General features: G+C 48.6%; 1 protein-coding gene across 3 annotated transcripts; it reads left to right on the top strand.

The window, feature by feature from the left end:
* The first annotated feature begins 628 nt into the window (after positions 1-628).
* On the top strand, positions 629-27277 carry LOC149340127 (acetylcholinesterase-1-like). 3 transcript variants are annotated; one of them, XM_089548875.1, is made up of 3 exons: positions 629-2348; positions 22068-22217; positions 25471-27277. In XM_089548875.1, the coding sequence occupies exons 1-3, from the start codon at positions 796-798 to the stop codon at positions 25655-25657; spliced, it is 1890 nt and encodes a 629-aa protein (XP_089405001.1). In that variant the 5' UTR covers positions 629-795; the 3' UTR covers positions 25658-27277. The 3 variants fall into 3 exon arrangements, with proteins under 3 accessions (XP_089405001.1, XP_089404999.1, XP_089405000.1); XM_089548873.1 differs by lacking the exon at positions 629-2348 and adding an exon at positions 10526-12346; XM_089548874.1 differs by lacking the exon at positions 629-2348 and adding an exon at positions 17827-20043.

The raw sequence follows: 27277 nt of genomic DNA, 5'->3' as shown, positions 1-27277 counted from the left end.
GTCAATTGTCGACTTGTCGTATCGTGCTGCTTTGTGCTTTATTCTGACATTCTGCCCGTATTTAGGGACGTCGCTGTTCTAGGTAAAAGTGAAGATCTGTGTAAGCAAAGCGGCAGCATGTCAAAACAGCTGTAAGGTATATTTAAACGAACGAACGAATGAACGAATGATCGATGAAGTGAAGAATGAGCGAAATAATATCTGATGAACGTTCATGACATGGGGGATTGATGTTTTGTTCTTTCTGATAAGCGCGATCTATTACAAGTGACGGCGACCGAAACTGACCTACCTTGTAACACCAAGCTGCTTCTTGTTCGAGGTGAGCTAAACACGGAGAAATATAGAAGAAAAAAAAAGCAGGAGAAAAAAAGGAAAATAAAAATAAAGCAAAGTAGGAAGACAGAGGGAGAAGAAAAAGGCACTTTGGCGGCCATGGAGAACACGGTGTCTGAAATGAGAAACAGACGTTCAACGCTATGAAGCACTGGCGAAGGTTGATGCCTAACTACATATTTAACAGCGCTGGTGGAGCCGTGATGTAAGTATGCTTCGCAGAAGAAACTATACAGAAAAGCCTATGCAAAAAATAAAGAGGGGGAGGGGGGTTAGCGGGTTGCGGGCGGTGACAACGCGAGGGCGAACACACCCGGTGAGAGCAAGCGGTGGGAACCTTGGAACCCTCTCCGCCATGGAGCCGTGGTAGTTTCTCCCCTCCCCTCGCTTTCTGCATTCGGTTCGGGCCAAAGGAATCTCAGGAGGATCCTGTGTGCGTGTTGGGAGCGCGGATTAAGAATGGCGACGATCGTGGCAACTTGCCTGATAAGCAGCACTCTGCTAACCCTGGCCTGGGCCTATGACCCGGCTCCGCTCGTTTACACTCGTCTCGGTGCGGTCACCGGAATCCGTCTCAAGGAGAGGGGCAGGATCATCGACACCTACCTCGGCATCCCGTTCGCGCAGCCACCGGTCGGCGCCATGCGCTTCAAGAAGCCCCGCCCGGCGACGCCCTGGTATGACGTCCTCAACGCCACCGAGTTCAACCCGGGGTGCGTTCAGACAGACCTTCCTCTCACGAGAGGAGCGGCGTTCAACATGTCCGAAACCGTTGAGGACTGCCTCTACCTCAACCTGTGGACGCCGGAGAGGACGTGCCTGACCAAGTCCAAGAGCCCCTGCAAGAAGCTTCTGCCCGTCCTGGTCTACATTTACGGTGGGTTCTTTGGCTGGGGCACGTCTTCGGCGTTCATCTTCGATGGCATTTTCCTCGCTGCCCGCGCCAATGTCGTGGTTGTGACGCTCAACTACCGCGTCAACATCCTTGGCTTCATGAACGCGTCCATACCGGATGCCCCGGGAAATATGGGGCTGTACGATCAAGTGGAAGCGCTGAGGTGGGTGAAGGGCAACATCGAGTTCTTTGGCGGCGACCCCGATGCGGTAACGTTAGCTGGCCAGAGCGCCGGGGCCATATCCATCGGCTACCACATGATGTCTTCTCTGAGCAAGGGCCTATTCCACCGCGCAATGATGCTCAGTGGATCGCCCTCGTCGCTTGCATACGTGGAGAGCATCGACCAGGACGCCAACTTCAGACGGATCAGCAATTATTTTGGCTGCACCGACTACTCCCGTCCGTGGCAAATCCAGAAGGAGGACATGGTGGAGTGCCTGCGCCGCCTAGACGCTCACGAACTCGTGGACGGAGCCATGGCGTCCTTAGCTTACCGATACATCACGGTATTGCCCAGTTTCGGTGATGATTTCCTTCCGAGCAGCCCTATTGAAAACGATCGCATTAAGCTCAACGTGAAGGAAGTATTCTTGGGAAGCACGCGCGATGAAGGGGCGCTTTTCCTGGAAGTGTTCGCTGCCCAGTATGGTTTCGACGTCGGTGACGTCGACGGCCTGACGGCGCTTGTGCTGTCGATCAAGGCACTGTTCAACATCAAACTCACCGAGAGCCGGGCTTTGGCCAACGCTTATATCGAGGAAGACGACGTGGAGAACCCATTGGCAGCGCTGAAAGGAATCAAGAACAGCCTTAGCGATGGCGGATTCGAATGTCCCGCGGACGAGTTCTCTGAGCTCGCAGAGAAAAACAACGTCACGGTCTATCGCTTCCTGTTCGACCACCGACCTTCGTGGAGTCCCTGGCATCGAGCAGTTGGCGCTACGCATAACGACGACATTGTTTTCTTCCTTGGCACCCTCCACTCGGACTTGAAAGCTGTGAACCGGACGATGAGCAAGGACCTGCTGGCGGTGTACCGAAGGCCACCGACGCCGGAAGAATACCGTTTCTCAGATGAACTCGTTCAGGTTGTCGGCGAATTCTGCAGAAATGGGTGAGTGGCAGCCCTTATACCGGAAGCAGTACTCCTCGTGTTATACTTTCTTTTTTATGAATGACATAAAACGCTTGGCACTTCGCCTGCAGTGGCGGTGTATAGAGGGCATTCTGCTTTAATTTTAACCCCAGTGATAATCAGTGCAGTGGAGGTATTTCTATAACAATAGTGGTTTTCTCTGTTCCAAAGCGGAACATGAAACATGACACATGCTGCTGTTAGCCTATGCGGTGTCACGATATTTAATTAGCTCCACTGAAGGCGCACTGTATCACAGGCATGGATATGGGGGTAGTCGTCATTGAGGATAAAAAAGTGCTCACGCTATAGGCGAGTGCCACGTGAATACTGCTGAGGCACGGCCCATGGTCGCTTAGGCAGCCCCAAGCGCGGCAGCTCCATACTAACTGAAAAAGGAAAAAAAAAATGAATCGTAGCTGGGGTAATCATGCCCAGCTTTCTTGGCCAAATATTTTGGGTAGTTGTATATAGTAAGGTACTGTTATGGAAATATTTGAGGTAGTGGTCTATTCTTGACATGCGTTGCAAAATCCTTCTTTGAAAGTTTTTAATCGCGTGCATCGAAAAGAACATATTTGACGGTCGTAAAAAACGTTAATAGAAAAATGAAAAATGCAAGCCTGCGACGGGACGTCCGCGTATATGTTGGTACTTATAGAGAAATCTTACAATATATTAAAAAATTGCGTTCATAAACTATTTCCTGTTGAAAAATGTGTGTGTCCAGAATTGCCGGGTGTGCAGCTATTCACAAACAACCTACACATGACTTAGGCGCGCACATAGAGGTTATTTTCACGTACGATAGTAAAATAAATCGAGTGACGTAATTTTATCCTCTGAGAGCTTTCAAATGCCTCGTTGTCGTTCATTTTCTTCTGATTTTCATATTTCCCATGAGAGAGCTGTCCATAGAACGTTCCCGTCCTTCTTAAATTTTGTGCAGTTTCGGTTCCGCAAGGCTTTCCCAACTTGCTTCTTGAGCCGCAAGGCCGTGGCTGCCGTCAGCATTTCTGGCACCCCATTCAGTACCAGTCGTTGGGTTTTGAACGCACTGTTTTATCTCGCACGCTTTCCGATGGCTGCCAGAAAGCGCGACGCTGACTATTCGCACCTTATTGACGTCACCCGAGGCGCTCTAAGGCGAGAACCTAGTGCCGCTCGTGAGACTTTGCTATACAAGCCCAGCAGGACGGCCGTTTAAGTAGAAAACCGTTACAGAGAATTTCTGCAACCAGGAATTAATATTAAGATGCTTCTTGTTTAAAGTGAATTTAGCACGTCTGCGCGGACGTGCTACAGTCCGTGTATTCTTGCTGGACCAGTCTGTCGCCTCTTTAGAGCGCGTGTTGACGATATATATATTTTGTTTTATATTGTTTCTGTCAACCTGCGGCGGCCTCCACTCACCCACACTTGCAGTTCTGCGTCCGAAGCTCGTAATTATTGCCCACATAGAGCACGCTCTCGCCCTAAGGCCCTCACATCGGCTCAATGTAGCCTTTGTTACATCCGTCTAACCGCGGTGTACCACTTAATTGATTCTAACCATATAATTAAACCGCTGCAGACGCACGACTGGAGGCAATGAGCAAAACCGCAAAACACAGCACACTGCCGCTGCGATATGCATCTTTTGTTAATGAAAGAAGACGTATCGAATCGCACGTGCTACCAAGCCTGCCAGCCCAGCTGAAGCAAGGGCACAGATACAGATCAGACTTTCGCTTCCAAACAAACAAGCAAAGCCCATAGCGCGGCTGCCAGTTACGTCAGAGCTTACGGCACTTTCTCCGCAAGCCGTTACTTATAAGCACGTCTGGATCGATGTTCACACCAGATAAGGCGAGCTCCGCTGGGTAAATGAACGGGCCGCCTGAATGGCCGCCTGTGAATGCATGATATCGACTGGGCGCGATTAGGATCTCGAGCCGAAAGCTTTTCACTGACGAGAACGCGACCGCGGAGGCTGAGGTGAGATCGGCGGCTCGCCCTCGGCGGCGATCACCTTGCCCGATACGATCGGCCTTATACTTGAACGTGGATTCGTGTAGACTGTCTGTGGGCACGCTGAGATGTTAGAGATTAATCAGTAATGCACGGTAATGTCAAGGAAAAAGCGGGGTGAAAGCACTTGAGAGTCAGTGTTGACTTTCGCTTAAGATCGTATTGGCGCCAAGATATCGGGGCCAAGACACTGAAGCGTAGATCATGCTGGAGAAGACTGTGAAGCGCCTGATTATATTTGCGTAGTTTTGCACTGCGGCGCATGAATACCTTTGCGTTGAAGTTTTAACCAATCTCGTTGTCTGGTTCCAGCGTAGTTAGCACCTGACGTATTCGCGACTAGTCTCAAATGTTCTACTAGATGCTTGGCACAATAGGGACCCCTGAAAGATGAGCGGACGTGGAATCTTTCAATTTTCTTTTCCATACAAGACCGACGCAATGCAAATAGATGACTTATGTTTTCATTTTTAATTTTGTCTTTAGCTTTTAGGCAGTTAACTATTAAGAGGAACGAGGAATAACTTTGTTAGCGTTCATAAGCTTTTTTTCAACGCCTGCATGCAAAGTAGTCCTAAACAGATATAGGCTAGAAGCACGGTATGGCCTTCACGGTCCGCGCCCAATGCGCACGTACAGGCAGCCAAGGAAGCTGCTGACTGCGAAAGCAGAAATATTGCGACGCGCTTCTTTCCGTGGAGGGCTCAAGGCAGCGTGCATATGCAGCGACAGCTGGCTCCGAGATGAGTGCACCTTTTGGGGCTCGAGAAGCATATACTTAATGCGGAAAACTTATGCCACTAGGATTCTCAGAAATATCCTCCAGAGCTCTGACAAATGCTTCTTGTATGTGTACGTTCTGTTCTCGCTCCCTGGCTGATTTAAACGCCTGACAAGATGCGTCGCTGAGCCCAGACAAGATGCGTCGCTGAGCCCAGAATGTCTGATTTGTGACGGTTTCTCCCCATCACAATTCATTTTCTCCCTCACCTCTGCTGGAAGTGTTTAAGGAAGCAGAATGATTCACACTTACCCCGTGCCCTTTCACAACGCCCGTTACCTATGTCATCTCCCGTAGCCGACACGTTAACTGCCGTCCCCAATGTGCTTACGACACAATGAATACCTGGCGCAGCTAGAAGAATGAAACAGAGTATTTTCGTAAAAGAAGTCTGGTGCTTTGTCGAAGAGGTTCGTTGCGCACAAGAAGCTTGACAACGAATGAATAAAGAGTCGCGAACTCATTGGCTCTAAGAAATAACCACGTTAGGCCGGGTCGAACGACAGGATAACGTTCAAATGTACAAAGTATTCTTCAATACAGCGATAAATTGTCAACAAACATTATTCGCCGACAACAAAAATATATGCCCATTTGGTGCTGCTTCCGAGATCGCGGGTTAGCTCCCATACGCGGCGGCCGTATTTCGATACAAGCGAAACAAATAAACGCCTGTGCGCTGTGCGATGTCAGCACGTGTTAGAGAACAACAGGTGGCCTAAATTATTCCGGAGCCCTCCACTGCTTCGTGCATCATGCCCCATATGTCGGTTCGGGACATTAAACTCCCAAATGGAGATTTTTATATGTCCATTTGGGAACACTCAGAAATCAGGTATCAGTGAGCGCTCGAAGAATGAAGGTACGATGCGCCTCTAGAATATAGACAATTTTTGTTTAGCCTCATCTGCATCAATTTTACTTGCATTAGGTGACTAGTACGCCTGCTTCAAGTAATTGTCGCCGGCGATGGCACTTTCGCGTGCTCCGCGTGACATATCGTTAATGCGTCGACAGCGAACGGTTGGTCGCGTGAGCAGTTATCAAGTGCTTTACGGCGCTTTCGACTTGGCTTTCTAGACGATTTGCGGTTCCCAGTGCCGCAGAAACGTAAACGTCCGCATCGGCACGACCAAATCCGCACAAAGTTGCCCATGCGAGCAGCGAGCTGAGGCAGCGTCGCCTCAGTGGGGAAAGGAGAAACGACAGTATACACCATGTTTGGCGACGTCCTCCACAAATGCAGATTTGCTCATAACCTTACACTCTTCTCATCGTTAATCACCCTGTTTATAACTTCCGAAGCACTGGCGTATCTCATCATCGCAGAGCACCTGAGCGTATACCTGAAGGTCATTCTCGGAATGAATAAAGACTTTAACGGCACGGTATCGGTTTTACAATTAGAGTCGATGGAAACGCGACCCGAATGATGGGAACAGGAAAATGTAGGAAGCAGTAAAGCGCACGCGGAAGCGTATCGAAATCGTTTCACGACGGTTTTTCGCTGCGGTTTTCCACGGCAGGAAAAATCCCTGCCGAAGAGGAACCTTGATGCAGTCATGGACGGCTGCCCTTGTTGCCTGGCGGGCACCGGCGACGCTTTCCTCATTAGGCGACGCTGGGCAGCCTTCGCGTTAAGCCAAAGAATGGGCCCAGCGCCATGTCACCTACCTCCCCTCCACCCTCCACTCCCCTCACACCTTCTAGCCTTCTCTGTTAAGCTCCATAGCTACTCACGAGGCAGAACTGCCTGCCCTTTATCTACCTTACGCACGGAACCTAGCAATTGGGCCTAGTACGTTAGTGGCGCGCCTAAGAGGAACATAGTTCCACGGAATGGTTCACTCATAACGGAGCAAACTTCTTTTGTCACTGTATACGATCCAAATTTTCATCGTTTTCAGGTGTTCCTAACCATGCTGTTTTATTCCGGGGCCCATGGTAGTCATAAAGATGCCTGTTGGTTGTTCACAGCACAAAATGACAGGTGGGGAGCCAGGATTGGAAATCGTATACAATCTGCAACTGCCAGTACAGCAATTGACGTCCCATGGTGTAATGTGAAATTATAGCAGCTCTCTTCAGGTAAACCATTTCTCTCACCTTATCGCTGAAATTGACGGTAGTTCGCTTTGACCTATGGGCCGATGCTGAAGTGACTGCAAGCACAAAATGTATAATCACCCACTAACTTCGGATAGCTTGAGGAAACCTGTCTCCTTCGGGCTGAGCAAGACTTCAGCTTGCCAGCGTGTTTGATTACGACACTGCGAACCATCCATGCCGTGTGCTACACTACACTGTAGCTCGTGATCACCAGAAGAACTGAAAAAGTGTGCGCTAAGACAGTGAGAGCTCGTGACTATAGATGGGGGCAAGGCCTCACAGTTCGGTGAGGCCATGGACTGCGCTTGCGCGGCGGTTCGAGCGCGCTTTGGAATTCTGCAGCCTTGGTATCGGTGACTTTGGTGCTGGTTCCGAGAGTCGATAGACGGCCGAAAGGAGACGCTTGGTGGGTGCGTGCGTGAATGGATCACCTTCGGAACTCGCGGCCACATGGCCCCGAAAAAGCAGAAAGAAATGAAAAAGGGGGTTACGAGCTTTTCGCATGCGCGCACGACCTTCGGAATAGCGGCGGCGGCGGCCTGTCGGTAGGGGTGTCGCGGCGAGCACGCGTAATACCGTAGCCACGAGGACAACGCCCCGGGGGCTACCTCGTGGATTAAACGCCGCGACGAGGCGAGGGTGTTCTTCGAGTGATGGTTATCTCCGAGACATTCGGCTGCACGTGTCGTCGCCACTACAATTAACATGCGCCCGGCGCAGGCTGATGAAGTAACCGCCGCAATCAGCGGTTAGTTCTCGATACGAGACTCCGACGCCACACAAATAATACGCACAAGCGTCTGCTAAGTGGTTCTTCCAGTTATGGCTGCGGCGGAGTGTCAATTTCGTTGTCTCTTTCGATCGCGAAGCGCTTCTAATATCTGAGATAGATGTATATCTCTTGTTCGAACGGGTCACAGTCGCCCAACTTTTTAAATCGCCGCTTATTACGGGCGCCCTTCTTCACGCCTTGCTCTTGTGCTTTCTCGGACAGAAGCTGCGCCGTGGCTCGTGAACACTGCTTGTATGCTTTTCTTTCCGTTTTACGGCTGACATTTCGATATTGAACCTTTGCCTAGCCATGGTGCACTTGTAGAATCACCTATAGTAAGACGCGTTTCGGTCGGGCCATTGAAGAAGGTTTGGTTTGGTTTGGTTTGGTTTGGTTTATGGGGTTTAACGTCCCAAAGCGACTGAGGCTATGAGAGACGCCGTAGTGGAGGGCTCCGGAAATTTCGACCACCTGGGGTTCTTTAACGTGCACTGACATCGCACAGTACACGGGCCTCGAATTTCTCCTCCAAAGAAATTCAACCGCCGCGGCCGGGATCGAACCCGCGTCTTTGGGGCCAGCAGCCGAGCACCATAGCCACTGAGCCACTGCGGCGGCTCATTGAAGAAGGCGACAGATGAAGTTAAGGGAAGAAGTTTACGTGTAATGCGTCACGAAAATAGTTTCATGAAGGAGATCCGCGTAAAATGCGTAAAAAACAGTGCTAATGTTTGCCTAATTTCCTACTCTATTCATCGAGATACTCTTCTACGAACCTAACAAGCACGTTAGTAACATTATCATATCCATGAACGAAATCATACGGCTGTAGAACAAGAATTCTTTGCAACATTCTGAAAATTTCGACATTCAGAAGGAAGACCTCACTTCAAGTGGCCAGAACGAGAGCCCTCCTAACTTACCAGATGCCAGCGACTGGCATCTTGGTGCCCAATTTATAGACAACTCAAGGCGGAAGCGCTGTTCCAATATCCGCGAGGGAAACCCCCGCAAGGTGGGGTAAGTTTCAGGAAGGGAATTCCCTTCTTGAAGGTTGCCACTCCCGGGTGTGTTCTTCTACCATAAATACATTCGACCGTGACCGTAAGGTTATCCCTTTGCTCAGATAATTAGGACAAACAAATCTCTGAGGTAGATGTTGACGCACGCGCTGTGGCCTTCGGGTTTCTTCATCAACACCATGTCTCGCCATCTGCCATGGTGTGAGGCGTGAAGAGCGTTTTGGACATGCCTCAAGCTTCGTGCTGAGTTGCATGTTCATGTGCTTTGTGTTCATGCGATTCGTGTTCAAGGACAGAAACAAGCCCTTCAGTATGTGAAGCAGATTTGCGTGGTAGTAGAGAATTCGGTGGCACTAAGGCGAAAGCGCTGTGCTATCGCTTTTCACCTTTCCCTCTTTCTCTTTAATTCTGATTTTAACATTGGGACCGTATCCCTGCCGCGATAAACACGCCGTGAGTTTTCAGTATATGCGGCGTTATTTAGCATTTGTGGAAGCCGATATTATGGGACGGCTTGCTTCTTGGTAAAAGCCCGCCACGTTTTTCCGCCCGTTTTGAATTGATGCTATTTCGTGAGTTGAAAAACGAAATAACCTGTTTCTGTTCGCCCTAAAATATGCGCGCAACCATTTCCTGAAACGAGTGCGGCATACATGTTTTGTTTTTTGGCTCACTTTAACAACGAGTGCTCACATAAGCAGCGGAAAGAATCAGCATTCAGCCACCACCACGCTCGCCTTCGTCGACCGCACCGGCGTGGAAAGCTGTGTCGCGTACATCACTTGACCTTGATCTCGTTCGACGCGCGCGCGCGCGTTTAAGATGGAAGCCTTCTCTATCTAACCTTCCGCCGCTGTGCCCGTTATAGCGGCTCAACAGCGTATACAGTGACAGAAACACGACTTCTCCGTCGCCCATTCTTTGAATCCAGGTTAAAACGTTTCGCCTTGGCTCTCGCCACTCGCTCGAGGCGCACCGTGCGACAGAAACATGACAAGGAACAAGAAGGACAATGATGAATGGTTGTGGAAAATTAGGGCCCATTCCTGCCGCTGCGCTGCTGTTCCCGAATCGCATAGTACGCCTTCTTACGGCTGCGCATGCATGTTCGGGCTTGGACTTGGCGCTGTCGTTGCCGTGCGCTAGCGACACCTGATTATGCTTAGCGCGCGCAGAGGCGGCCCACTGAGGTGGCTAACTGGCGCGGGAATTTCCGTGTGCGAGCATGCGATCATGCTGACCTCGCTGGGCGACCTTAATGGAGTCTTTTTAAGCTGCAAAAAAGGAAGGGGAAAATGATGGAAGTAAAAGAAAAACAGAAATAAGCCACTCAAGTTATGGCCTAAACGAACCGTGGCGAGCGTCCGCCGGCCGCTTGTCCGCATGGTGGCGCGCCAAGAAGACAAACACACAAACTACGGGTGCTCGTACTTTCCCCCCTCTCACGGAGGAGGACACCACAGTTGTGCGCGTGGTGCCCCGGGCGATCGCATTAACAACAAAATAAGCTGGGTTGGGATAAAGTCGTTGCGTGACTCGTTCGGCTTCGCTAATAGCTGCTGAATCTATTGGCACTTTAGAAGAGGGAAGCCGCCGTGTCCCGTAGAACAAAGCCAGCTCGAGAACGGACCGAGACGGACATGCAGACCTCCTCGTGGCTTCCGCGATTGCTCCTGAGGGCGACGGAAGAGCGGCAAGTCTGCCGCCGCCGTAGGGTCTCCGCCGCACTTGTCACTGTTGCTTTCGTGGCCGTCGCCTCTTGTGTCCCATGCACCGAGGCGGACGTCGTAGGGGCGGACACCAGGGCACCGGTAGTGAGCACGGACTCAGGACCCGTCGCCGGAATAACACTTCGTAGTGGAGACTCCGTCGTCGACGCGTACTTGGGCATACCTTTCGCGAAACCACCCATAGGTGAGCTCCGCTTTTTGCCCCCTGAGCCCGTGACCCCCTGGAAGGAAACGCTTCAAGCAGTGCGCAAACCCAAGGCTTGCGTGCAGACTAGCTTCGAGCTGCCCGGAAGCGTGAATATAAACATCGAGGACACTTCCGAAGACTGCCTGTACGTCAATATCTGGGTTCCGCGACTCAACTGCAAAGGCGGTGAAAACACCGAATCGTGCGGCAATGGCCTCTTGCCCGTGTTCACCTTCGTCTATGGCGGACTCTTCGTTTGGGGATCGAGCGCTTTGGGGGTGTACGACGGACTTGCGTTCGCGGCGCGGGCGCAGGTCGTCTTCGTAAGCTTCAACTATCGGGTGAGCGTCTTCGGCTTTCTCAACGCGTCTTCTCCCGAAGCTCCGGGCAACATGGGCATGTACGACCAGCTCGAAGCGCTGCGCTGGATCCACAAGAATATCAAGCACTTTGGCGGTGACCCCGACGCCATCACCCTGGCGGGCCACAGCGCCGGGAGCATGTCCGTCAGCTACCACATCATGTCCGAGCTGAGCCGAGGACTGTTCCGGCGAGCCGTGCTGTTCAGCGGCACGCCGCAGGCCCTCTCTTACTCTGACCACGCAGACCAGCACCAGAACTTCCGCACGCTGAGCTACCACTTGGGCTGCGCCGACACCAAACTCCCGGTGGAGGCCCAGAGGGACGAGATCGTTCGCTGTATGCGCAAATGGGACGCGCACAAGTTGGCTCTGGAAACGATTAAGGCGTTGCCTTTCAAGTTCGTCACCATCCTTCCCGGCTACGGGGACACATTTCTGCGGCGAAACCCGCTCGATCTGGGCAACCCGTTCAACGTCAAGGAAATTTTTCTGGGCACCACGCAGGACGACGGAGCGTACCTGGTGTACGCGATGCTGGATCAGCTGAAGTGGCTTAATGGGAACCTGGACGGGCCGACGGTTTTCAGGGTGACGGTGAAGAGCTTCTTCAACATCGACTTCGCCACCAGCGCCAAGTACTCGCACCTCTACTTCGACGAGAGCGGTGCTCCTCACGAGCAATGGGAGATCGAGAAGAACCTCTCAGTGCCCATCACGGAAGGCGCGTTCGACTGCGGCACCGACCTGTACGCCACGTCCGCGCTGAACAACGACGTCACCCTGCTGCGCTACGAATTCACGCATCGGCCCGCGCGCAGCATGTGGCACAAGTGGGTGACGGCTACGCACATGGACGAACTGCCCTTCTTCCTGGCGACGACCGACAAGCTCTTGATGAACGCCTCTGCGGCAGCGAAGGGCGCTGATCTGCGCTCCGCGCTCTGGAAAGAGTCGCAGTTCTCGAACGACCTGGTTGACGCCTTGGCGAGTTTTACCAGAACTGGGTAAGCGGATCTGGCGCAACTATCGTTTGTAGTTCGGGCTCGCGTCGATTCATCCGAGAGGCTTGTGAAGACGGCAGAAAAGTTCGAAATTCTTGCATGTAAAAGAAAAACAAGAGGCTGCGAAAGCAATATACTTTACACGCTGTGGTTCCTCGCATTAAATAACCGCAAAAAAAAAGGAATGTATTCTTGCGAAACAGAACTGAATTTTTCTTTTTCCTCAAGAAAACCTGGGCCGTACTTAAACCGCGTCTTGCTCACTTAGCCGCTTTACTTCACTGTAGTCTTCTTCCTCTCAGGCAAACGTGATACTATAACTTTGCAGCTCCACACAGAGACAATGCTCGCTGCGACAGACACGACGCTGCTTGTTGGAAGACCTTAAAGGCTGCCAGTAATTAATAGTTTAATTAAGGAACAGTTTCAAAGCACGGCGTTTCGCAAAGTTGAGCGAGGACTTTTAGAAGCGAACAGACACTGTGTTTTTGTGCGTAGGGTGGCGTAGCTTTGCCGAGAGACATGTGCCACTTCTTGCTCAAACCGCGTAATCCCATGAACGGACAAGTGTCTTAGCGGCTAGTCGTATACTGCATTAGTTTGGGGCAAAAAAGAAGTCCTTAAGCTTTAGATAACGCTGATGTGTTAATTGCTGCTCTGCATCTCTCGCCTCTTCTACAATTTCTACTTCACCTTGAATAAGTGTACATGGGGCGTACGCAATGTGACCTTCATGTCAGTGTTTAATTACTCGCGAATTATTTTACAGCGCTCACCGCAAAAAGGAAGAAGTTTTCATATCATAATCGAATATCATATTTCCGCTGCTTTAATAGCGCTGCAGTCGGCACTGTCGCAAGCAGCTCGAAATGAGGAGAAATCGATGCGTGTGGTGACGTTTTAAGTACGAAGATATGAAAGTCTTCCGAGCAAGCTAGCGATTGATGCCTGCTATCGACAGTTCGTGCCCAACTGCCTTCACGGACGAAACAGAAAGCCAGCAGCTGATTGCGCGTGAATAGCGAAGTCGACGTTGAGTTCCTTGTTGGTGCGATTCAATGCCGTTGTCGATCGTCGACGCTAGTTTGACGGGCATGCTAAAGAGTGCCAATGGGGATCGAAATCAATTCAGACCTTTTTACTGGACAAGGGGGCGCCTAGTCCGGGTGCGATCTTTGGCAAGTAAAAATTAACGAAAAAAGAAAGAAAACAGAATGTCATTTGAAACTGGTTCTATACATTGCTCACTTGTCATAATGGAACAAAGACTGTAAATAATTGAATGCTACTCTTATTTTTCACAATAATTTGTTCCCGTCATGAAGAAGGACAAGTTGTGATTGGACTTTGACTTTATTGTGATTGGAAACATTGCAAATATATTCTTTTCATTGCAGCAGTAGCTGAACACCGAGAGAAATCGTCGTTATCTTTGCTAGTGCATAAGCTTGTGTGCAGGAGGCCAAAAAACGCCATGAGTGCACTATGTACGCTAGAAAAGTGGCCCGATCCACGAACACACGAGATCTCTCGCTTCTTCTATACTCCCGAGGAATCCTTCTTAAATGCATACGTCCTTCGGGTGTTTGTTTGTTAGTGCTCTGAAACTTCTAAAAGCTTTGCAAATATTCAAGGCTGCCGAATAGTGCTACTCAAATCCCAAGCTGAATTCGTACACAAAATTTTAACGCAATAGCATTAAAAGCTCCGTTCGCCACATGCCCAACAATTTCGACCAATATTTTTGAAAATTGGAACATTGTGAGATATTTTTACAGAAATATTGAAGGCAATGGCCTATTCTTCTGATACACAACAAAATCTTTTTAAAAAAGAGTTTCCATCGATCGCATCGAACAGTTAAGACTCCCATAGAAAACCGATGAGGAACGCTTTTTACGATAGCAAAAACGCAAATAGAAAAAAAAAGACTGCCGTCGGGTGATCTGCGGACATAATGATTGTTATAGTGAAAGCTTACAATATATGAAAAAAAAAATTGCGTTCATAAAAGGTTTCCTACCCAAGAACGCTTTTGTACACAATTGTTGGGTATGATTCCGTATGAAATCCGGTGTCGGCGTTGTCGGCGTTGTGAGCGAAAAATTACGAGCATGGCTCTGGCAGCTGGTCCGCAGAGAGCAAGCTAGGAGGCAGGTGGGATACCTATAGGTCACGTGACCTTGCAGCGTCAATCACAACCTGCCCATCGGAGAGTGAGCAAACTGCCTGCCATGGAAGGTGGCAGTGAAATTATTCATTGGTCTCTTGGGAAGAGCAACCGCACAAGACCCACCTCTGGGAGCACCTGCTATCGTAGGGCAGTGGCGCATCGCTTTAACCGCTGCATCACTGCGCCAGGGTCGTTATGAAGACTTCAAGGGATCTATGAATGTAAATTTGAGAATGACCTTTGCATATATAGGAATTAACATATTACGACATTGCGCCGTACCCTTCAGGCGGAGCTTTAGGGTCCCCCCCATTTCTTTCTTTGAATATTCAAAAGGTTCTCTAAACCCTACATAGTCATGGTGGGTAAAAATTCCGGCGACACTTAAGCTCTGCCTTAAGGGAATTATGACGCGAAAGCTCTGTAGATGCAGCGTGCATCACTATTACGCCATGTAATAAAGAACACGAGTGAATCGCAGGCCCCCAGCGTGAGATTATATTACTCAAAAGAGTTCGAGGCGAACACAATGAATGCGCGGCGAACACAGGCTGCACCTGAGTGCGAAGCTGCCAGGGGAGAAAAATGATTGGTTCAGACTCAGCGCCCGGCACGAACACGGACCGCGCCGATCAGCGGCTCTAGCCGGTCTCGCACTCCGTTGCCGCCGGAGATGGTGCTGCTGCAACTTTAGCGCAGCGGCCCTCCGCTCGGCGTCTTAGTTTTCGCGGCCGCCGCATGCCGGCGCCACTGCAGCAATTTACAACAATTTAGAACGCTGTTAAAGAAAAAATAAAATAAAGAACGTAGGGAATTGTGGCGACTGCCAACACCCCGTTTCAAAGGGGACGCTGCTATCTTCCATCCATCCGTTTAGCCGTGCTGCCACTCCAGCCGACCAATCCTGAATTTTTCGCTCACGCTCACGGCCAATAACGGCGAACGCCGACGGCGTCACTTTTTCTGCGGCACGGGGCCCTATAGGCATCGCTTGAAAACAGCCGACCTCGGAATAAGTGTGTAGGAAACGCATGCAGATTTTCAGAGTGCGAAGACGGGGCTAACACAGACTTCGATGCCATGGCAGGGACACGGAAACACCTGCCATTTCTACCGTGACCAAGGGAAGCTTTGGAAACCGAATGTCTCAAAAGCGAACGTAAACGTAGCCCATCTGACAGGTCTGCCGGCGCGCTTCACTTGGGACGGAGACATCGGCACACGAGTTCAAGCACTGACGCAGGCGCATACCAGTTTACACGTGTCGACTACTTACGTCATGGTTGGTTAAACCTGGAGTTCTTAGAATCCGAGGGTGTCACAACATTCTTCACTTTATACTGTGTTTACCATTTTCTGCAGAAAGAAATTCCATGCTGTGCAATCGGCCTTGATGGCTCATGATTTAATTTTGAAGAGGGGGTTCTCGCCGTCTGCTGCCTTCTAAAAGTCGACCTTCCATTTTATTTGTTCGTACTTGGTCTGAAAAGGATCCTTTTCTCCGTAACGATTTATACGGAGCATTGGTAATTGCGAATTCAGTAAGTGACCCTGTGTTATTTTCCTCATCCAGTTGCTGATGCTCTTATAGCGGAAAAAACAAATGCAGACAGGTCATCATTTGACGTTTTGCAGCAAGAGCTTTTCAAGGGCGGATAATTAAACCTGCAGGCCACAGATTTTGCTAGCTTGACACGTTGTTCACTTGGTATGCTTCGAGTCGAAACAGAGACTGTTGCCTAGCAAGCAAGATGATAATTTTAAAGGCTAAGGAGGGACAAAACCAGAGGCGCAGAAGATTTGGTAACATACAGCTAAATAACATCGATGAATTGCATCAATGTCCTGCTCATTCTGGTATTTGCTAGGCTTAAGAGACTGCTTAAGAGATGTCAAGCAAAGTAACTGGAGCTGAGTACAGGCTGCATAAGAACTCTGACGCAAAAAGAAAGGGGTATTATCTCTCTGCTGTGCCTAATTGTACACAAATTGTATGCAACTGTCATTTCCTGTACTGCTTACAGGATTATCAGTCGTTGCTTTCAAGTCTGTTGCCGCAGCAAGATTTATTGCCAATAGGTTTCATAGCGGACAGTGATAAAGGGTCCCTTTTATTAGTATCAGTTCACATTATTCGGTATATAAAGAAAACTTCGCACTTCGCATTCGTAAAGAATTTGCGTTTCTGACTGATGGCTTCTGATCTCGTAGCAGCATCTTTCTTTCTTTCTTTCTTTCTTTCTTTCTTTCTTTCTTTCTTTCTTTCTTTCTTTCTTTCTTTCTTTCTTTCTTTCTTTCTTTCTTTCTTTCTTTCTTTCTTTCTTTCTTTCTTTCTTTCTTTCTCTCTTTCTTTCTTTCTCTCTTTCTTTCTTTCTTTCTCTCTTTCTTTCTTTCTTTCTTTCTTTCTTTCTTTCTTTCTCTCTTTCTTTCTTCCTTTCTTCCTTTCTCTCTTTCTTCCTTTCTTTCTTTCTTTCTTTCTTTCTTTCCTTCTTTCCTTCTTTCTTTCTTCCTTTCTTTCTTTCTTTCTTTCTTTCTTTCTTTCTTTCTTTCTTTCTTTCTCTCTTTCTTTCTTTCTTCTTTCTTTCTCTCTTTCTTTCTTTCTTTCTTTCTTTCTTTCTTTCTTTCTTTCTTTCTTTCTTTCTTTCTTTCTTTCTTTCTTTCTTTCTTTCTTCTTTCTTTCTTTCTTTCTTTCTTCTCTTTCTTTCTTTCTCTCTTTCTTTCTTTCTCTTCTTTCTCTCTTTCTTTCTTTCTCTCTTTCTTTCTTTCTTCTTTCTTTCTTTCTTTCTTTCTTTCTTCTTTCTTTCTTCTTTCTTTCTTTCTTTCTTTCTTCTTTCTTTCTTTCTTTCTTTTCTTTCTTTCTTCTTCTTTCTTTCTTCCTTTCTTCTTCTTCTCTCTTTCTTCTTTCTTTCTTTCTTTCCTTCTTTCCTTCTTTCTTTCTTTCCTTTCTCTTCTTTCTTTCTCTCTTTCTTTCTTTCTTTCTTTCTCTCTCTTTCTTTCTTTCTTTCTTTCTTTCTCTCTCTCTTTCTTTCTTTCTTTCTTTCTCTTTCTTCTTTCTTTCTTTCTTTCTTTCTTTCTCTTCTTTCTCTCTTTCTTTCTTTCTTTCTCTCTTCTTTCTTTCTTTCTTTCTTTCTCTCTTTCTTTCTTTCTCTCTTTCTTTCTTCCTTTCTTCCTTTCTCTCTTTCTTCCTTTCTTTCTTTCTTTCTTTCTTTCCTTCTTTCCTTCTTTCTTTCTTCCTTTCTTCCTTTCTTTCTTTCTTTCTTTCTTTCCAAGTCCCGCTTATTAAGTGAACGTGATCTGGTATCTCTACATAAATCACGTCGAAAATGCTATATCGTCCACCAGCGAAGCTATTTAAAATGCTCTTTCAGTCGATTCCACATAATCTTCTACCGAAATTCTCCAAGCTTTTGAAGCGTGTCTAAAATAACGTTGTTTCGAAGGCCGCTGGTGGAAGCCAACAACTGCTGTGTCCTTTCACGGCCGCAAGCGCGTGGCCAGTGACCCGCGCGCCGCCACGATGCCCTAGGGGCAAGCCGACCAGCCGGAGGCGGCGATGAAGGGGGCATCGCGGCATTCCGAGGGCTCCGTGCGGGAGAGGGCGCGGGCGCACGAGTGAAAGTGGTTTATATATATACTGCCGTGGAGCAGTTGTAGGGCGGGTGTGTTCCTTGCGGCACGGTGGGTGCATCCAGCTTCCCGCATAAAGTGAGCTGATCCTTCGAGGGTGCGGACCTGCCATTCTCTCAACACGACGTCTGTCTGCGCGCGAGTTGTCGGTGGTGGCCCTGAGTTGGCGCCGGAGAACACTTTTACTTCTCGTGCGCCAGCCGTCTGACACTCTAGCGGGAGTCATAATTTTGCACGTGCGCGCTCTGCCAAGGTCGTGCCGGCGTTGCGTACCTAAGGAAGCGGCGAACGTTTGCGCGTCGCGGCAAACGAGGATCGTCTTGACGATGAAGCTCGCTTCAGTCTTCGTCCTGTCCTTCTGCTTCATTTCGTCGGTAAGCGCGGAGGAGGGAGATACGCCAACGGTACGTACCAGTACCGGCGATGTCGTCGGCAAGCGACTCCACGCCAACGGTAGAGACGTGGACGTCTACCTGGGCATTCCTTACGGGCAACCTCCGGTCGGTGAGCGAAGGTTTCTGAAGCCGCTACCCGTCTCCCCGTGGAGCGGCGTGTTTCGTGCGGAAACTATGCACCCGGGCTGCACCCAGACCGACTTTGTCGTCATTGACAATGCCAAAATCGACATGTCCGACACGCTTGAGGACTGCCTAACTGTGAACCTCTGGGTGCCAAGGCGCGACTGCGGTAGCGGCAGCGAGAATGACACCCTCGGTCATTCGTGCAAGGAAAGCCTTCCCTTGTTCGTCTTCGTTTACGGAGGTCTTTTCTCCTGGGGCTCCAGTTCGCTGTTCTTCTACGACGGCCTCCAGTTCGCCGCGCGTTCCGACGTCATTTACGTGACGTTCAACTACAGATTGGGCCCGTTGGGTTTCTTGAACGCTTCGGTGCCTGGAGCCGAAGGCAACATGGGTCTCTACGATCAGGTCGAGGCTCTGCGCTGGATTCACAAGAACGCGCATGCTTTTGGAGGGGACCCCGAGGCAATTACTTTAGCAGGTCAGAGTGCCGGAGCAGTCTCTGTCTCCTACCATATCATGTCTGATCTTAGCCGGGGCCTATTCCAGCGGGCCGTACTGCTCAGCGGAACGGCGGGCACTCTTGCCTATACGGATAGCATAAACCAGCATGATAACTTCTGGTCCATCTCAACCACAATGAACTGCACAAATTTTTATCTTTCGGGAAAAGAGAAGATCGACGCTGCCCTGGACTGCCTTCGGAAGGCAGATGCCAGCCAACTGGTCCACGACGTGGAAAGCAGCATGTCCTTTAAGTACATCACTATTCTTCCTGGTTACGGAGACTCGTTCCTTCCACACAGTCCTATAGACCTCGACATAGCTCGGTTCAACGTGAAAGACATCTTCCTGGGCAGCACTCAGGACGACGGTGCTCTATTGATCGCTGCCATGTACTCCAAGATGAAGTGGCTTAAGGGATCCGTCGATGGCCGAACCATTCTCAGGTTTTTCCTTCGGAACTTCTTCAACGTCGGTCTGTCCAAGAGCGCGCAATTGGAGAATGCCTACTTTGGCAGCGCCCAGGAAATTACTGAGACTCAGGCGCTTCGAGCGCTGTCTTCGTTCGTCACGGACCTGAGCTTCACCTGCCCTGCCGACTTATTCGCTCAGACAGCCCTCAGACAGAATGTATCTGTCTTCCGATATGCATTTAAGCACAGACCATCTTACAGCTTTTGGGGCGACTGGGTCTCCGTGACCCACAACGACGACTTGCCATTTTTCTTGGGCACGGTGAGGGCAGAAAAGAAGGTTATCTTGGAGAAGCACAATGATTCATTCGGTGAACTGATGCGTGTGAAATTTTCGACGACGCCACAAGAGCTGAGCTTTTCTGACGAGCTCATCAGAGCACTGAGCGAATTCTGCTGGACGGGGTGAGTCGAGAAAAAATAGAATAGTTCTTTTTTTCGATTTCATTTATTTCTTTAGCTGAAATACATCACTAGTCCTCACTGCTCAGAATCAGGAACCATTTTTCACAAAAAAAACTTTATTTGTTTAGGTGAAATATATCATTAGTCCGCCCTGCTCATAATCAAGAACCGTTTTTCGAGCGTAAGTGGCGAATGGAAGCAAGTCTTGAATTAAAATTTACAACATTTTGTTATTGCTGGATACAGCGGATATCACATGGCCTCCAATATGAGTCTCGCACGACTCCTCACTGCACATTTTGAGTGTTTTATATTACAGAATTTGCAGGTGAGCGTGTTAAGAGCATTACTTGGAAACTGCGCAATCTAAATACTTTTCTTAACCCGCGTAGTATATGTTTATTGCAGTAAACGTACTCCGCTGCCTTTCACGGCTAATTCCTAGTCGTTCTCAATTCATGCGATTTCCCTCTGTTGTACAGCCGTACAACTAATGATTCGCATGAGGCGATTTGAAAACAGGGGAACCTGGAATTTTAATTTGACTGCCACTCATAATTAATCGACGCCCTAAACGCACCTATGCTCGAAGACCGCCGCTGAGTTCCAGCGCAGTACGCCTGTCTGCCGCGATGGAGTATCGCCTCGACCAAGTGGAACAGTAGTTTGCGCTCTCTAAATGTAAGGACCTTGAAGGGATCCGCATACCCGTCCTCCGAGTCGCAGTGTGGCATAGGCCGATTTAAGAGTTTATTCTGTGAATGCGTTTACGATGAGCTTTCCTCTCGTCGACGCAGTTAAGCAGGACGTAGGAAGAGAAGTGGACAGGACGAGTGGTATCCGTCCGTCCGGCCCACTTCTCTTCCTGTGTCTTGTTCCTGTCCCGGTTCTTTTTACCCTTGAACATGTCGGACCAACTGGCCCATAACTTCGCCGTGCAGTTAAGCAGTTCGCGCTCCTCTTCACTCCGCGTACAGGTACTTTCGATAAATGATACATGAGCGGATGTATTGGCCTTGAATGTGATGTTGATCCGAACCGGCTTCTGTGAGTCGGTTTTCCTGGAAGCGATTTTCTTTGGACTCTTGCATCGTTTGTTTATGTTTGTTCTGCGGGGGCAGTATTCCCCCCAAAATTCTTTGACCGTGCGCATTGTCACGAATTCTGCCGTTGGGTTCACTGCCCTGAAGTCATGTAGGCTCCGATAAGAGATGAAAGGTACCATCAGTAGCAGCCAATGCCCGCCAAGTCCTGCTGTTAAGATTGTATTCTGCGCCGATGGGAAGGCGCATTGCCTTTTCGATGCAGACCTGTAATAACAATGAAATAATGGTCTGGCGTCTACAAACACGCTCGCGGATCAACCTGGCAATTTGGAATAACTTATCCTCTAATCTCACTCCCTTCGTTTCGCCAGTGGAGTCAGGGTGATGAGTTGTAAGCATGCCCGTATCATTTAATGCAGTAACCTCAATGGGACTGCCCTATGGCGGGTTGAAATTGCTCACTGTGATAGCGGAGCACATCCTGTCAGTGCATTTCTATGTTAGTCTTACTCGCCAAGAAAATTAGCACGCCTGAGAAGTCCACTACCTGTAGCTGCATAGGCGGCGTACAAGAAAGGGGGAACGTGGTTGAGTTGTTTAGGAATGAGAAAATGTATATTTGTGGCGCGTTCGCTCAAAGCAGCGAGCGTGACAAACGCAAGTGGTGCTCGTTAGAGGAACTTCACATCCTCCTAGTTTAGACTGCATGCAGATAACCTGCCCGACTTCAGCCATACCTGAAACTACCGCTTGAATTTGGTCTGCTGCCTTAATCACACCGGCGCAACTTCAAAACGCACAATTTATCTATGCACGTCTTTTTTCCCGACGCTTTATCTCATTTGCTTTGCTGCCTCTCTTTTGTTACGCTGCAGGATGCCCGAAATTGCCGAGCATATTGTTTTCTCTGTGTCTGCCAACCTTCGCGTTCAGTTATAGATGAAACTTACCTTGTTTTTTTTTTGTTTGTTGTCGCAGGAAACCAAAGATTCCAAAGACCGACATGGAGTGGCCCAAGTATACTAAAGAGAGCAAGGCCTACGTGGTCCTCAAGCCCAACGACTACAGCGTCGCGTACGGACCAAGATCCAAGAAATGCCACCTCTGGGAGCCCTACCTCATCAAGAGGTGAGATTTCGTGTTTGCATCACAGTTTACTTGAATATCCAGATGCGTTCCCGGGGGTGCACATTGCAATTTCAGCATGTGCCATTCGCAAGGCGGTGGGAATAGGAACCACACTGTGCTCAGTGCATTAACGGTTCTTGTAGCAAAATTGGGCAAATTATTGCGCAACAGCTGCGTGCAAGACAGCTGCGTGATATCACTCCGTGGGATGACTCCTGTCAAACTTATCAGCGTTCAAGAAAGTTGGAAGCCGTGGCAATATTTAGCAAAGGCCAAGTCAGATTACTGAATCGTGCAATACATAGTAATTAACCATAATAAAATAAAACACAGCTAAGCCACAGATACGACGAAAACACTGTGATCAGCAGTTGTAGTCAGCTATATTAACAACACATTGTGCAGGGTAGAAACAGTCAATACAGACGAGGAATAATGTTGTAATTACTCATTTGCATCCATCTAAGCACGGGCATACGTCTAGAAAGCGACGTATAAATGATGTTTATTTTTTTCCTGTAAAATGCTGGCAATGCCTCTGTCGTTGAAAGAGTTGGCTCCGAATTTCAATGTCATGCAAGAACTGAGTGAAAGACGACGTTTCTAGTGTCCTGTTTCAGACGTCCAGGTTAGCGTATGTTCTTGTAATGTTGTAAACATCGTTTGCCGGCTGCACAAAGTGGCTACGAGAGGACGTCCCACGTAATGAGTCCCGGGAGCAGTTTGTTCAGACTTCCCATCCATTGTTCCTCTTCGGCGCTTCGCATGCAAGATATCATTACACGCGCAGAATATTCTTTCTGACATGCTACTCGCTCATTCTTAAAGAATGACCTTTTCACGTACTTAGTGAAGGACGGTTTGTGAAGCCCAGCGTATACGCGGTTCCATTTGCAGATCTCGTTGATTGTTTTTTTAATTCTTGGGCTGCGACGGGAAGAAAACTGGACATTTGGAATAAATACGTGCCGTTGTCCTTGGAGCAGTGTTTGCGCAGAGCTGGCCAAATTAGAATGTCCCACTTGGTCCTGCCAGTTGCCACAGGATGACTACGAACGACGCAATAGCTAAGCACTTGAAAGAGCGCGGCTGGCGGTTCCCGTTTCCTCCAAAAGCCACATTAGATGCGACGCATACAAAACTCTTTCGCATTTTTTTTTTCACGCGACGCACAAGGTTATAGAAACTATAAGCCTTAGGTAGAGTATGTTGCGAGGATTAAAACCACCCTTTTTTATTTAAATAATTGAGCTTTATGTATTGTTTCGAACTTAATAGTTGTGTGCGATTTTTTGTACATTTTCGTCTGCATTAAGTTGCCCAGTTCTGCGCAGTAGCTATTGGTAGAGGACGTTTGTACGCTGCTCTTTTGTTATCTATCATCTCAGCAATTGAGCGTTCCTGCTCTTAGGAAGATTACCTTACTATTACCTTCTTCAGTAACGCGCCCGTCTTTGCGAAACTAGTCTTTCGACACGCCATATCGCGTTTGCTGAGATCAAAATGGACTTTTTGGAACGACAGATTCGGAGAAAGTCGGTGCGTGTTGGCGCTTACTTCCTGCAAACGCATCATTGCGACCTTGGCTGTCCACAGAAAGAGATTGCAGAAGAGTTTGTTGCGTGCCGGGCTCTTGGTTTCTCAGCACAGTCGGGCCAGCATTCAGAGCGTAGCCAAACTAGCAATAGCGCGTGCACTACTACTACATTGAATCTCAATTATCCGGTGATTAATAACCCCGTCTTCACTCTTCTGCCAGCGCTGTGCGGTAGCCTGCTGCTCTAGAGATACGTGCATTATGCCGATGGGATTTGGGTCCCTTTTCCTCAAGTGCCTGAAGCCTTTCTGTGAAGTGCTCGGGTAAAGAACTTAGAGTGAGGTCAGTTGCGCAACATCGCAGCCCTGACAACAATTGCTGGTTACCATTCGTCCTGCCCCAGGCTCGACAGTAAACGCGGCGGTTGTGGTACTCTTAAAGGATGCGTGCTCAGGCAATAATCATCCGTAGATTGTTTGGCGTCACGAGATGTTTGTTAGCGTTCTGTTTTCTCTTGCTTGTGCGGTTGGGTTCATCCTTGCCAACGTATACTCCTTCCTGACACACGTCAGTAGGTTTTGCAATTTTCCTCGTTCATAAAGCAAGAATCAGTTAACTCGCTATCTCTTACCTTGGCACGCTCACGACTTGGCATAGTTACTTAACCAACGACCAGATAGTCTCCCAGGGAACTCTCATGGCCAGCCTAAAACCATTCTCGCAGATGTGTAATCACACGCAAGTGCAGAATATTTTTCTTTTTTTTTCTCGCTCGCACCCATAGCAGCAGCGATAGAAGGGATCTGTAATCTGGGTGACGAGTACTTACCACAACGTTTGTTCAAACTCTTCACATCAGAGGTTTCTGGCGAGAAGCTGAAGCTGGACTGGTTTATGTTTGTGTTTGATGCTGTGTGCAACGAAAACGTTTTCGCTTTCGTAGCATTCAAGAAAATCACAAGAAAAATGGGTAGTGATGTACGGTATCTTTTGTGAGCGAAGGCGGTTAAATATTATTCCTTTATAAACAAGCTGCTCTGTCTCCAAGCCACCTCTAAACTGCTGTAAATTGGACCGCACCGATGGCCTTGTGATTTGAGCAGCCGCCTTGCATGCGGGAAGTGGGGGGTTCGATCCCCAGTGCCACGAGGCACCTACCGGTGACACAGTGGGTACAAGTTTTCCCCTGGCATGACTTATTTGGGGTAAAATGCTTGCTAAATGGATCTTTCACCACACACCCTGAATAGACGAAAACACCTTGTGCCACGGCGCTCTTTGGCCACACATGCCCTTGCGCGTAAAAAGTCATCATGAACAACTGTTGTGAATTTCCGCTTTTACTCACGCGGAACCAACAACACCCACGCGAGCTATTCGCAGACTCAACCATTTGAAAAATGTCCTTAATGGCTTGTGGAAGTTGAGGCGAATCATAGTTGCATTTTCTGAGTAAGAACGCAAGTTTACCAATGTGTAAGAATTGGAAACGTTTGCCTCAGGTACTGGTAGCATGTCGGCTGGAACAGCTTTAGTAAAAATCAAGCTTTGGTTGTAGCGTGGTAAGGAAATCCAATGGTCTTTAACAGATTTCGGCTGCGGCCAACTCTGAACATCAATTGACATTTACATCGCCTCCGGCGTCTGACGTGTCCTCTTTCGACCGCTGATGTACTGACAGCGCCATTCTGTTTTTTTTTTTTTTTTGTGGTGCAGGAAACCCGCACCCACGACGCCCGCGCCCAAGCACAAGCCGACGCCGAAGCGCATTCCCGAGAAGCGCCCCGGCAAGACACTGCAGCCCATCGACAACTTCATCGAGTCCTCGGCGTCCGCTGGCCCCCTCTCTTCAGCCATGGCCCTGGCGTCGCTTCTGGTGTGCCTCGCCTTCAGCCGGTCGTGAACACGCCCGAGCGCCACCGCGCTGCGATGCATGAGGACTTCTTTTTGGCTCTACGTGCTATCTATTGTGCATACCGGATTACGAGCTTTTGTCAACAACGGCCCAGAGAAGGCGTGTGTCATTCAGGAGTAACATCCGCCCTTGACCATGCAAGGCGGCTAGCTCTGTTTGTGGAGCTAGCCTAGCATATTTTAGGTTGTCTTCTTTTGTTTCTTGCGAGAGGGAAAAAGGAACGGAAGATGTGAAGGAGTTATGGTAGCAACATCCGGCTTCTATCTCCGTGCCCTCGAACATAGCGGAACCACAAAAAAGCACGTCGGTACGGAAATTGTAGAACGGTTGGACAATTTAAGCGCGGGGAAGCAAAAAATAGCTGCGAAAAACAGCCGTGCAAAAGGTATTCCTCTGTTAATAGATAGCACTCTTGTGCCTTCAGAGCACCCTGTGGATCGTTTTGATTTCCTTCGTTTGCAAGTTTTGCAGAGGCAGCCAGGGCTAGAGTCTCTGTGTCATTGTTCTGTGTGCACAGAATGTACTCGGAAAATGTGCAGTGACGTAATCTACTCCGTATTTATGCTTTTCTGACGCGAAACTTTGTGCCATATGCGAGCAAAACAAGTGGATATGACAGCCAATGACTAGTTGTGTTCAACGGCGTTGTCAGCGGCTCGTTGCTCTTGAATTACTTGGAGACGTGATGGGAATGGTGGTATGCGGTGTCTTGCATGTATCGCGATTTAGGTGACCGCAATGATTGGGTGCGTAAAGCACGCTAAGGAGCGCTGGTAGCCTCTTGGGAGAAGGAATTCGATACAGCGCTTCGTTTATGGCAAAACAGTGAGCTTAATCGCACGCTTGACCTTATCTACCCTTGTGCGCTAAAGATGAGCGCGTCCTTGGTAAAGTGTTGAGCCAAACTTTAAAATATAAGGTTTGAACTTTCGCAGTAATATGCTAGAAACCAGTTTGAATTCGAATGAGCGAGATAGAAAAGGCACCTCAGGGGTGTCAGAAGCGAACCTTGGGAAAATCTAGATGTTTACGAAGGGCACATGAGTTCAAAAATTTTGTCAAGGCGGGAAACTTGCCAAGATGGCGACGTTTCATGGCACAATTTAGTATCATACAACCGCATCGGCGGTTTACAGCCAGACGGAGACTATTCACGTCTTTAACTCCATAGATATATCGCGGTTCTGTTTTGTTGATTTTTTTTTCTAACGCCAATTACAATCGGCGGTGTTGATGTTGGAGTTTTTGTGGAATATGTGACTTCATCCTTTGTTCTCTTGGTTCCTTGTGCTGACGTGGCTGTATCAAAATGTTTTAGCATGAAGCGCACGTTACGAAAGCCTTACCTGTCTTTACTATGCAAGCATATTTCAACCATAAATCTACATCTGTAAATACCATTTCATGCTTCATCAAGAATTCTCACGTGTTAGGTGTATGTTTGAATGAATGACTGTGCGAGCTCAGTAGAGACATTTTGGGTGTCTCATGACATCTGCAGGTCCTCTACACAAACAAGATCGCGATGACCTGTCTATTTTCATACTGTGTGGCTTTTTTGTGAGAGTGATGTAAATGCGATTGCAATAAAGAACATTTAATAAGGAA

This window comes from Amblyomma mixtum, chromosome 6 (genome assembly GCF_055824585.1).
Source record: "Amblyomma mixtum isolate Tamu chromosome 6, ASM5582458v1, whole genome shotgun sequence".
Classification (NCBI taxonomy): domain Eukaryota; kingdom Metazoa; phylum Arthropoda; class Arachnida; order Ixodida; family Ixodidae; genus Amblyomma; species Amblyomma mixtum.
Note: the sequence above shows the minus strand (reverse complement) of the source record. Positions and strands in the feature narration are given on the sequence as shown.

Excerpts from the sequence above, each read along its gene's own strand:
- LOC149340127 (XM_089548873.1), top strand. The coding sequence starts at position 10,704 with ATGCAGACCTCCTCGTGGCTTCCGCGATTGCTCCTGAGGGCGACGGAA. Across the intron at positions 12,347-22,067 it reads GCGAGTTTTACCAGAACTGG|GAAACCAAAGATTCCAAAGA; the intron begins GTAAGCGGATCT and ends TTGTTGTCGCAG. Across the intron at positions 22,218-25,470 it reads GAGCCCTACCTCATCAAGAG|GAAACCCGCACCCACGACGC; the intron begins GTGAGATTTCGT and ends TTTGTGGTGCAG.